Raw genomic sequence first — 12,913 nt, forward strand, 5'->3', positions numbered from 1 at the left:
ATGCTATTTTTGACACACGTTGTAATGTATTTCAACAATCTGAATCATCTATATTTTAGATATACCCTCAAAGATTATGATTACCAAAAATCACCTAAATCTGAAACTATATGACGGTTAAATTTAGGGTTTAGAGTTTTCTATGTAGAACCGTATTCTTCAATTTTCTTCATTACAAATGTATGTCTTCATGGTTTGGATTTGTCTAGTTTTTTGGAATGATAATCTATAAATGATGTTCTAAAAGATAAACGGTTTAAAGCGTTACAAAACATTAATGGGCTTCACAAAAACATGTGTCAAAAGTTGTGTTAAAAAAATGGAGATTTTGGATGCGGTCCCTATTTATCAATATTTTTTTACTAAAACCTTATTGGTTTTCAATTTTTGATCTAAATCCCTGAAATTAATGTGATAATTAATTTCTATTTATGTTACTATATTTTTTAAATTAAAAATTGAAATTTATAGTTGTTTATGTTAATGAGATTTTAAATAAAAACCCATAATTTGTGGGATTAAAAATATTAAAATATAAATTATATTAGTGTGTGTGTGTGTGTGTATAAACATGGGTACATTCATCAAAATTAACAAAAAATTATTGTACCAAAACATAGGTACATTCTTCAAAACCACACAAAAAAATAATATATATTAATAACATTAGTAAATTTCTTCGATCAAACTTGACATGGATACATTTTCAAAATCAAAGAAAAAGAATGTATCCATATAAGTTTAAAAATGGATTAGAAAAAAATTGAATAGATTTTATATAGAAAAAAAGGTACATATTTTTTGCTAGCAAAAAATGATACATTTTACGTATAACAAATTGGTATATTTAAGAATGGGAACATTTTAAGATTAATTTTTTTTTTAAATTACATGAATGGGTACATATGTTAGATCCCACATTAACCAACGGAGAGGGGGTGATGTGCCTTATATGTACATGCTCCCCTCCCTATAGCACGAGGCCTTTTGGGAACTCACTGGCTTCGGATTCCATCGGAACTCCAAAGTTAAGCGAGTATGGCAGAGAGCAATCCCATGATGGGTGACCCCACTGGGAAGTTCTCGTGTGAGTTCCTAGAAACAAAATCGTGAGGGCGTGGCCGGAGCCCAAAGCGGACAATATCGTTCTTCGACTAAGTCGAGACTGGGATGTGACAAAATTGTATCAGAACCACTCTGTTGTTCAGTGCGAGTGTGTCGACGAGGATGTCGGGCTACCAAGGGGGATGGATTGTTAGATCTCACATCGACCAACATAAAGGGGGTGATGTGCCTTATATGTACATGCTCCATTCTCTATAGCACGAGGCCTTTTGGGAACTCACTAGCTTTGGATTCCATCGGAACTCCGAAGTTAAGCGAGTTTGGGCGAAAGCAGTCTCAAGATGGGTGACCCCACTGAGAAGTTCTCGTGTGAGTTTCTAGAAACTGGGATGTGACAACATATAAGATTAATAAATTGAAAACATTTTTTAAAAAGACTAATGGGTACAAACTTATTCTAATTTTTTATTTATTTTGGAAATGTTTTGGATTAAAAATTAGTTAGAAGTTTAATAAAGGTGTGAGTATTAAATCCTAAATCAATTATTAATTTTTATTTTAAAAAATCATGTAACTGACATGTAAATTCATTATTATATTAATGCTAGGGACTTGGATGAAAATCTAAAAACTAATAAGGTTTCAGTCAATAAACATTAGTAACTAGGGACCGGATACTAATTTTTCCGAGATTTTGGATGCGGTCCTTATTTATCAATATTCTTTGACTAAAACCAATTTTTGATTTAAGTCCCTGAAATTAATATGATAATTAAATTCTATTTATGTTACTATATTTTTTAAATTAAAAATTGGAATTTATAGTTGTTTATGTTAATGATATTTTAAATAAAAACCCATAATTTGTGGGATTAAACATAGAGCTTCACAACGTAGAACAAATTGTTAGAATACAAACATAGAGCTTCACAATCACATTACTTGGATACATTCTTTTTCATTGATTTTGAAAATGTATCCATATCAAGTTTTATCGGAGAAATTTACTAATGTTATTAATCCTAATATCTATTATTTTTTTGTGTGGTTTTGAAGAATGTACCCATGTTTTGGTACAATAATTTTTTTGTTAATTTTGATGAATGTACCTATCCCATGTTTACACACACACACACACACACACAATAGTATAATTTATATTTTAATATTTTTAATCCCACAAATTATGGGTTTTTATTTAATATCTCATTAACATAAACAACTATAAATTCCAATTTTTAATTTAAAAAATATAGTAACATAAATAGAATTTAATTATCACATTAATTTCAGGGACTTAGATAAAAAATTGAAAACCAACAAGGTTTTAGTTAAAGAATATTGATAAATAAGAACAGCATCTAAAATCTCTCTTAATTTTTTTTTAAAAGAAAATTACTCGACACTTCTTTTCCAAGGTAGGTGTTATGCTAATCGAACATTAGTAGCCTTAAGCATCATTGGACTAGATCTCTAAATTTGTATGCATCGATCTTTTTTTTTTTTTTTTTTTTTAACTTGATATAACAAGACATTGAAACAAAAAAACAAGATTGAAAGGCTGTAAACTTATGTCCACTTCTTACAATCATGAACTTCAAAATAATTATATTCTTTGGAGTTTAAAATGCTACCCTAATCCCGGAATAAGCGACAAGGCAATGGTCAATAATGGTTGAATTAATGGTGCCAAATTCGTGTAACTGGAAGAAGGTGGCAGTGGGTTAAAGAATGATAATCTAACCGCTTAAAACACACTTATAATTTTGCATATTAAATCATTAACATTGGATCTACCTGCATGTGATCCTCAGCTCAAAAGAATCTTTCTTATTATTTCAAAAGAATCTTTCTTATTACATCCTTTAATTTGTTGGTTTATATTCACCATAACTCAATCTATAAGAGCAACTTCACCTGTTACCCCTCTGTAAGGGATAGGAGGCCTAGGCAATCAATTTTCATTGCATGAAAGTAACTGCTTTAGTGCAACTTTACCCGTTCAAACGTTGTCGAGGTAGTTATTATTCACTTATTATTATTATTATTATAAAGTAATGTATAATTAGATTTTTTTTAACAAACGATATTATCTACATAAATGAGAAAGGGGTGGACTTAACCTCACAATGGGCTAGCAAGAATGACCTGGGAAGCTGTCTGGGCTCCGTGGGCTCCACCACTCGCCGGGGCACCAGTTGTAATGGACTTTACCAAAAATATTTTTACATTTTTTACATTTGTATTCAAGTAAAAATATTTTTACTTTTACATTTTTTTTATTAATTTTTTTTTTATTTTTAATTAATTTTATAATGTGGCTGACGTCAGCCTTGCATCAACTTGCCCTAAGGCACTTGGGCCTACGATTCGAGCTCGTCCTTTCACTCGGGCCCCCCTCAGCCCAATCACCCGCATGGGCTAGAGTAAGAAGGGGAGGCAATTTGATTGAAAACCTCCCCGGTCCACCAGGCTATCCACAACGGTGGAGCTGCTCTAAGGATTGGCCAATCAACTCTTCAAGAAATCATCCTAATAAAAAGGTATGTTGTTAGCATTCCTCAAATATAAATTCAATTTTGCTGCAGTTTACTATACAGCATTGCATATAAGTGCTTGCTGATCACATAGAATGTTTGATCCTAATTCAATTTAGCTGGTACTATTTGTTATTTAATTGTGAGGCACTTTGTCATGATTACGCATGGAAAATGGGCTAAATGGCTGGCTTGTGTTCCATAAAACAGTGCATTTTGCGCCCCCAATCCTCTGGCGACATCTTTTTGTAGATGGAGATGCAAAAGTTGTAAACCACAAGTACGACCAACGCTGCCTTCTGATTAGCTGGGAATTGCAAAGATGAATTTCCTTCTAATTAGTTTCTATGGAAAGCTTACAGGAAAAGAAGGCTTTGACAGGCTAGCCAAATGACGAGCTGTCTTGATTTTGTGAACATAGAAGAGGAAGAGTTTTGAATCCGGGATGTATGCGTGAAAACCCTAACACCTTATCCATTAGAATATTAAACCACATGCAAAAGAAGAATGTAAGCTAAAATAGCTAATATTGTTGAAGGTGGTGGCTAGCCAAATTAACATTTTGAGTCATTTGGCTAGTTACAATAACAAAAATTTAGCTAGTACTGTTGGAGATGCACGACAATCAAACATTTGAGTCATCTTACTTCTTGATGCTATTGTTGGAATTGGATCCCCTCATGAGCAAATGGTGGGGGATTCTCATAACCACACAATACAGGCCGTTGGATTTTGATCAAACGACTATAATTATTATAACTTTTAGAGGGACCCCTGTTTGTAGCCGTTGGATCAAAATCCAACGGCCCATGTTGTGTGGTCATGAGAATCCCCACCATTTGCTCAGGAGGGGATCCAATTCTGCTATTGTTTTGTTTTTGTTCGTACAGTCGAAGGGAAACAAAAAAAAATTAACCTAGACTACTACTAAAACAAATGTTCTCGTGTTTATTATATTTTTATGATGGGAATTAAGGGCAATCATATACTGCAGATGTGCACTATGAAGGTCAGGTGCATACTTGGCTTACTAGATATTGGAACCGTGTCCTAACATATTCCTTCAACTTCGAAATTTAGGGTTTTCAATGGATGGTTTGAATTTGAGTTCAATTACGCTCACAGAATTAGTTTGCTACAATATTAATAAAGATATTAATCACATCAATATTGTTCTCACTTAATCACTTGTATAATTCAAAATATATTTGACTTTTACATTGTGGACCTTCTAATCACGTGGTTAAACATTTGTAATATGTTGTGTGCTTTTTGTTTTATAATCACGCGATTAAAGATGGGGCCTTTCATCATAATTAATGGGAGGGTTAAGGCCTAAGCGCCTTTAGTTGTTTTAAATTTCCTTCTTTTTCTAAGGTATCTTTTGCTTTTACGTACAGTTTTGTTTTAAAACTGAGTAAGCTGATTGCTACCAGAGAATCCTTGATGTGACTGCTGCAAATTTGTCTCTCTTCTTTCTTATTGTTCAAATGTCTATCTTCTTTCAGAAAAGCTACTTCTTGTGTTTCTGTCAATGTCCGAAATGCCGATAATATTTCGCAGATATTATCGGTTTTTCACGTTACCGATATTTTAATAGGTATCCAACGGGTTTTCATCAAAATATCGTGATATTAACGATAATATCGCGATATTAGCGATAATATCCTCGAGGCTCCGTCGTCGCAACGGCAGCCGAGGCTCCGTCGTCACAGCTGCCAAGATATGCGCCCTTCTCTGCAATCCACGCTCAGACCCATCAAAATGAGCAATCCATTTTCTCCGAAGGTGGCCGGAATATGGGTTGGGTGTCCTTGGGGTCATCAGGATTCCTCTGCGCGTCGCCGTGCTTCCTAGAGACGGAGGAGAGGGAGGGAGGGTTCAGGAGGGTGGTGGAGATGCTGCGCTGGCATCGGGGTGGACGATTTTGGGTGTGCCTGGGTGTGGGTGCGATCGGGGAAATGGAGTCCTCTGCGCGTCGCCATGCTTCCCAGAGACGGAGGAGAGGGAGGGAGAGTTCAGGAGGGTGGTGGAGATGTTGCGCTGGCATCGGGGTGGACGATTTTGGGTGTGCCTGGGTGTGGGTGCGATCGGGGAAATGGAGTGAGAGAACGAGAGTTCGAGAGAGAGATAGAGTTGAGAACTGAGAGAGAGAGTGAGGGGTCCGAGAGAGACTCGGGAAAAGAGAGAGAGAGATAGGGTGAGGGAGTGAGAGAGTGGTTGGGAATCTGAAAAGCATCTCCTTTTTCTTTCTACACGGGTTGGTTTGAAAATGAGAGTGGCTCATGGCTCAAGACAATTGAAAGGGGATCCAATGTTTCAACACATGCTATAACAAAAACATTAATGTTCTTTTCTTTTGTTGAACAAAATTAAAATTTTTGGTTCTCTTAAATCTTTTGTTGAACAAAATTAAATTTTTTTTTGGATTGTGTTTAGTTTGCGGATCTATTTTCTGTAAAAAAAATGGTGATAATTCATCTCGGATCCATATGGGTGGCATGTTAACAATTACATGCAAAACTATTTTGAGGATTTATCATTTGATGACTACTCTTCACAATACACTTACTCTACACATAGAGATGATGAAGATAGTCAAAATTATGAACCTCATAGGAACTCTATGTGGTACTAAGTCACTCATGTATCTTACCATGCAATGTATAAAGTGTAAAATATTGTACTAATTCATTATATATAAATGATTATGGTGTGTTTAAACTTCTTTAATTAATTACTATATATTTTCTACACTCACAATATTTGCCAGCTCGCTATATAATCAACTTGATAATGTTAAATCCATCATGCAATGCATTTCCTTTCAATTTTTTTGTGATAAACTAATAGATAATTGACTAAATAAACATCCTGCAAAGTTTCAATAAAAATTTCCAAGTTTTTCTTACAATTTCCGTGGTTTCCATATTATTTTTATATCGATAATATCCCGATATTTCTATCGATATTTCCGTGTTTTCGGACTACCGTTATTTCCGATATCATCGATATTTAATACCTTGGTATCTGTGAATATTAATGAAATCACCCAAGCAAGCATGCAATCTTATGCTTTGTTTTTGTCTTTTTATTTGCAGACAACTTTTTTTTGTTCTTAAAAAATGAAACAATTGGTGACGAAGTTACGATAGTTCACTTTTTTTATGGTCGAAAAGATTCAAAAATGCATTTCAACTTTTTTTAGCCATTATTGTGTAATCAGCGCTAGGAATTGAACAGAACGAGCCGTGTGAAATACGAACCTGTAATTCGCCTCAACTGTTGATATTTGTTGATAACTTTAAAACCTTTATTATTTATCTTTTTGTATTGGTATATATGGAGTAACATTCTTGGACCTTTATGAACGGTCAAGTCCAGGATCTCTATTCTTAATTAGGATAATTCATAACTATTTTATTTTTAAATCTTAGATTTTCTTTTCAGATTAAAGATAGGGAGGAAATACAAGAAAGAATTGAATGAAGATAGATAGAGTGTGTAAGGAAAATATACAAAATTAAAATTAAAAACAAAATATTTTCACTGAATCTCAATCACAAAAAATGCATGAAAACTAAAAACATATAGGATTTATTATTAGGAAACTTTAACGAAAAGTTCTCGGTATTGTTCACTTTAACGAAAAACCATATTTTTACACTAAAAAGTCAATTATGATACTATTCATTTTACTCTTTATTTTGTCATTATCGTTAAAACTCAAAGTTTTCAAGCCATTTTTATTAGTTTTCCTTTATTATAAATGGTGTATGAAATTGTCACAACTCATCATTTTGTTCTTTAATTTGAAAATCAATCAATGTCGTCCCGATCACACAACCATTCATTACCATCATTTACCTTACCGTCTAATACCTACCAAAGTTTGATATGGAAAAAGGTTATTGCTTCCATCTACGATTTTTTTGTTATATGCAAGAAGCGTTGTGTACCAGGAAATTGAAGGCCGAACCTCATGTGCAAATTTAAATGTTTTTATAAACACTTCAGCTACCAATACCTTACAATCAACCATCTAACTTTGAGTACAACAATGGAAAGTTTATTATAACTTTGGTGTCTACAAATGTGGTTTAAACTCATTAACCATTAACCCTAAAAGAGGTCCTTAGTAAGTTGTCTTTAGATCTTATAAACGTCCATCTAATTTAGGGTTATTTTCCTTCCAAAGGGAGAGGTGGTAATAGAGCTGAAGACCCGATTGGCCCAAGTCCATATCCACTTCAAGGACCCAAATGGACAATGGGCTCAACGATCCACAATCACTTGAAGCCCAAATCTAATGGTGAAAAGACCAAAAAGTACCACAGATTAGGGTTTTAGAAACATATGGTTATTAAAACCGCAGCCAAGTTCTAGGGTGACACTTCCCGTCTCCACCTTCTTCGTCCAAAGCGAGCAACACCGACTGCAGCAGCAATGGGTACGATCTGCCAAATTCTCATATTCCTCGTTTAATTTCTTCTGAAATCGAATCTGGGTCGTTCTAATTTAGTTTATTTTCTTAATTTTGTTGATGTAATAGCGAGGATTAAGGTCCATGAACTTAGGCACAAAACCAAGGCAGATCTTTTGGCTCAGCTGAAGGATCTGAAGGCAGAGCTCGCTCTTCTCCGGGTCGCCAAGGTCACCGGTGGAGCCCCCAACAAACTCTCCAAAATGTATCCTCTCTCTCTCTCTCATTATATTGATTGATTGATTGACTTGTGGAATTTTTGTTCAATTTTTTTGTTTTTTGTGATTTCAGCAAGGTGGTGAGGCTTTCGATCGCTCAGGTGTTGACAGTGATGTCCCAGAAGCAAAAGGCGGCTCTTAGAGAAGTCTACAGGAACAAGAAGCTCCTTCCCCTCGATTTGCGTCCCAAGAAGACCAGGGCCATCAGGAGGCGTCTCACCAAGCACCAGGTACGGCTAATCTGCATCCCTGTAAAACCCGATTTCGGTTTTCATTGATATTTTCTGCGCTGTGATTTGGGAAGCTGCCCATTTGCTTAAGAGTTGTGATTATTTAGGAAAGTCTACGAGTATACTTTTGTTATGTTTTTCCTTTGCTTGAATATGATATGCATTTCTTTGTTTTGTTGACAACCCCTTTAATATTTTTACATTAGCTTATCGACGTGTGTCTTGTGAGAGATAAGTAAACGGACTGTGTTAGAGACCGAGACTAATTGTATTGGGATGAATGTAAGTTAATATGTGTTGGTATATGTTAGATGTTTTATTCTTTTAATTCAATAGTTCGTATACCATTTAGGCATTAGGATCTAGGTTCAATTGTTTAACTTTGGTTTGGCCTGCTCATGGTTAAAATGAAAAGGCAAAATTTAATGGTTTTTCGATATGATCCCGCAATTAATTGACTTGACTAGAAGCGCTATCTCAAATCTACCTTTAGCTAATAAGCTCACATTTACTTGTGACATGGAGTGGAGCTAGAGAATCTCTATCTCAGGTTAGGCTACTACGTGGCCTTGTTTGAAATTCAAGGTCTAGTCTTCGTTGGTGTTTGCAATCATATTGGAGACCATTTCTTCTATTTGATGACTTACTTGAAAACAAATTTATTTTCTGTCTGGTTAATATGGTCTTGCGAGTAGATTTATTTTTTTGACCAGGATCTTATTTGATTCCAGTACTGCGGAATGGAATTCTTCTTGGCAACTATTTAGATTTATTAAGCTTGTCCTTGCTCTATGGAGTTTTTCGGTTTAACTTCTATTTCTGCATTATCGTATGGTTCATAGTGAGCTATTGGTGTATGTGAACTGCTGCATTGTTTTGTCTATCACTGCCCACCTCTTTCTCTCCACCTTTCTCTCGTTCGTAACATGAACTGTAGGTTACCCTTGCTTAGGGGTGGTTTGGGAGTGAGGTGCTTAAAAAAAACACTCATGAAAAAAAGCTGTGAGGATTTTAGGTGTTTGGTAAACTGAAAAAAAAAGGTTTATTTTGGAAGCTGCTGTGAGAATAAGTTGAAATCAAAGGAAAAAGCTGAAGTTGCTATTTGCAGCTTTGGAAAACTGGCTTTTTTTCAAAGCACACGGAGCTACAGTGCTCTTTTAATGAAAAGACCCACTATCAGACTGTTTTTTTTTTTCAAAAGCACTTTTACAAAAAAGTTTAACAAACACTCTGCTGATTTATTTCACAGTCGCTTATTCTCACAGCACATCCGCTTATTCTCCCAGTAATTTTTTTTCAAAGCACAGCAATACCAAACTAGCCTTTAGCCCTCTCCGCAGTATTGTAGCTGTCAGAATAATTATCAATGTTAAATTTTATGGCAATATATTTTTATCCTAATTCGGTTGTCAAATTGTGTTTTTGTAGGCATCTTTGAAGACAGAAAGGGAGAAGAAAAAGGAGATGTACTACCCATCGAGGAAGTACGCAATCAAGGCATGATTATGGATCCAGATTTGAAGGGAATTGAGAGTTTCACCCGTTATATGGTATTCCAAGGACATCAGTTTAAAATGTTGAACTCTTTCCGTAATTTTATCTACGTACGTAGGCGCCATCCCAAAGATGATTTTGTTGATCCAGAATTTTAATGCTGATTTTCATTTCGTTTATTGTTTGATCGTTTGCCATCGGATTATCAGAGGTTTAGTTGTCATTAAATCAACAGAACCAGATGCATTCGAATCTGTTTGCTCTCGCGAGTTGAGTCTGTTGGGCTCTTCTTGTCAGCCAAATTGATAAAAGTTAGAATTTATAAATTGAGATGCGCCAATTTCTTTGTTTGGATTCATAAACATAGAAATTTAAATTTTTTCGTGGAAAAAAACTTGGAATTTGGTACCTCTAATTCTGAAATTTAAATTCTATGTAAATATGTGTTATTTCCTAATTTCTATGATTGAGAGTTTAAAAATAACAAATTCCGTATTCAATTCTATTGTTCTTTTAGGTTAACTAAACAAGAAAATTCACAAATTCTAGAAAATAAAATCCTGTTATTTTAATTACCATCATTTTAAAATTCCTTAGTAATTTTAAATTTCTTCATCCCAACATAGTTTTAATATTTTTCATGATCAAAAGCAATGTGTTGTGATTTTGTGAGGGTTTAGGGTGTTCGACCACTTACACTTGAGTTTAAATTTCCGTCCTTATAAATTTCACTCTGTCAAAAAGAAATACAGAGCATTTATGTTGAGTAAAACCATATCCTTAAAGAAATTGTTCGTCTAGAGGAATATCCAGTGAGGAGGTTATCTGGCCAACGAGCACACAACTCCCTAAGAGGTTGGTGCCGGTTGATATCGTCTGTCGGGCTTCTGCTTATTAACGGGCTGTAAGAGAAGGTTAGAGTTAATTCTGAAAGGTGCATTTGTAAGGTCTTAGGTGTAGGTCTTGAGTCTCACAATCAAAATTAACCTTAAGAATCCAGGCGTGCCAGTGTTATCTTTAGCATGACAGATGTAAAATCGATGTTAAGTTTTATGGTGTATATATATATATATGCCCGAGCGACCCAGTTAGTTATGAAATGTGCCTTTATGAGGCCTTAGGTGTAGGCCTTGAGGCTTCCCGTCAAAACTAACCGAATACTTGAACACATTTGGGTTGTTTCATTATCGTACATATCACTCCCGTTATACATTAATTACCCGAGCCTGCAGAGCAGAATAAAGTCAAATAGGTGCCTTTGTCGGGCCTTAGGTATAGGCCTTAAGGCTTCCTATCAGAATTAATTCTATACTCAAGCGTTCTGTGGGAATTATGATATAACAGAAGTAAAACTAGAGAATAAGCCAATTACTTGCGCCCTAAGTAACTTCGGACTTCTGGTGATCAAAGATTGTCGTGGATGGGTTGAGTCCACATAAAGTTCTTTTATGCCTTGAGACTAAGGACTTTTAATTGGTCAATCTTGTCTGCCCGAATGATTAGAACTTAGAAGTCTTTTAATCATAAACTGGCTAGCAATAACTTGGATGCAGATGAAAACATACATCACAGTACTAGATCTATGAATGAAAGACAACAACAAAGGAGGTCGGGCAAGGTTTCACCTTGTCGGGCAAGACTGATCGTCTTGCAACTTCCTCTCTTTGTGATTTACAGAGTGTTCGAATGCTAGAAAGGGAGATTGGAAGATGAATCTATATGAGGTGATCGATACTACAGTAAGATTTAAACAAGGTATCAGAGCTTTTACAAAGGATTTCTGGTGAAGGTTGATCCCGAAAGGGATGAAGATTGGGGGCTTACTACAGCTTCGTGAAGGCAAATCTGGTTTGAGCAGAGTTTGTGCTTGTATTTGTTTGTTTGATTGAGTGCCTTTGTCTCTGATTTTTCTTCCTCCTTTTATAGATGATTTGGCTTGGCTGTCTGCAGTGTTGATTTTGCCCGAATGCATCTAAAGGGCAATGACTCATTAACTTTTTACTTGTACTGCCATTGTAAAGTACTTTTGGGCTGATTAGTTGGCTGGTCTATACCACTTGACCCCTAGGTAGGTGAGCAGGTAGTTTAAATGAGCTACACCTGGTCGAGAAACAAGCCCCTTCTTGCTTCTAGACTTCGGCTGGGCCTTGGACTTTTCCTTCTTCTGAACCTCATTTTGGGCTTTCTTTTGGGCTAACCTCTTCTTAACCCAAAGTTCAAGTTTTATCCCAAACAGTGTCCCCTTCAATTAATATTCAGGCTGGAATTTCAGGCGCCAATATTGATTGAATAGTCGCATGCCTGTATACCTGCTCCTGGAACTTGTATCCCTTCGTCCAGATACTCTATTTCTTTCAGACTTCAAACTTCCGTTGGCTCTTTGTTCCATAGCTTCTACCCTTGTCATCTTCTCATCACGTTTCTTTCGAACTTATTAAATGGCTTCAGGATCCGGCCAAGCCCAACTATCATACGAATCTGGTGAAGGCATCGCTACTTTACACCGTTTACTCAACGGATTGCATCGCCCTCAGGCAGGTTTGTGTTCTGAACTTTTCTTTGAAGCTCATGGGGTATAATCGTTGGGTCCTGCATGGATTTCTCATATCCCTGCTGTGATAAAGAATAATATGCCCAGGAGTAACTGGTTTACCCCTAACCCTTTCTTGGCTAAGTCGGGCATCTCTTCAGCTAAGTGGTCATCATACCGTCGTGGCTTTCCCCTAATGAACGACCCATCTTGGACTCAGTGGATTGATAAACTAGAGCCAATTTTTAAGAAAAAGTGGATGAACAATGGTATTTACGAACTACTAATGCTTTCAAAAACTACCATTATTCCCAAGCCTGAACTGTTTGCTACTTTTTTTGTTTTTTTCTTCTGGA

General features: G+C 35.7%; 1 protein-coding gene across 1 annotated transcript; it reads left to right on the forward strand.

The window, feature by feature from the left end:
• The first annotated feature begins 7,929 nt into the window (after window positions 1–7,929).
• Window positions 7,930–10,206, forward strand: LOC103447761 (large ribosomal subunit protein uL29). The gene is made up of 4 exons (XM_008386961.4): window positions 7,930–8,052; window positions 8,155–8,290; window positions 8,377–8,533; window positions 9,962–10,206. Exons 1-4 carry the CDS (start codon window positions 8,049–8,051, stop codon window positions 10,034–10,036), a joined length of 372 nt encoding a protein of 123 aa, XP_008385183.1. The 5' UTR covers window positions 7,930–8,048; the 3' UTR covers window positions 10,037–10,206.
• The last annotated feature ends 2,707 nt before the right edge of the window (window positions 10,207–12,913 follow it).

This window comes from Malus domestica, chromosome 11, assembly GCF_042453785.1.
Source record: "Malus domestica chromosome 11, GDT2T_hap1".
Classification (NCBI taxonomy): Eukaryota; Viridiplantae; Streptophyta; class Magnoliopsida; order Rosales; family Rosaceae; genus Malus; species Malus domestica.

What these genes read in the sequence shown, in the direction of transcription:
- LOC103447761 (XM_008386961.4), top strand. An exon ending in CCCAACAAACTCTCCAAAAT is followed by an intron (nt 8,291 to 8,376) that starts GTATCCTCTCTC and finishes TTGTGATTTCAG; the next exon opens with CAAGGTGGTGAGGCTTTCGA. An exon ending in GGCGTCTCACCAAGCACCAG is followed by an intron (nt 8,534 to 9,961) that starts GTACGGCTAATC and finishes GTGTTTTTGTAG; the next exon opens with GCATCTTTGAAGACAGAAAG.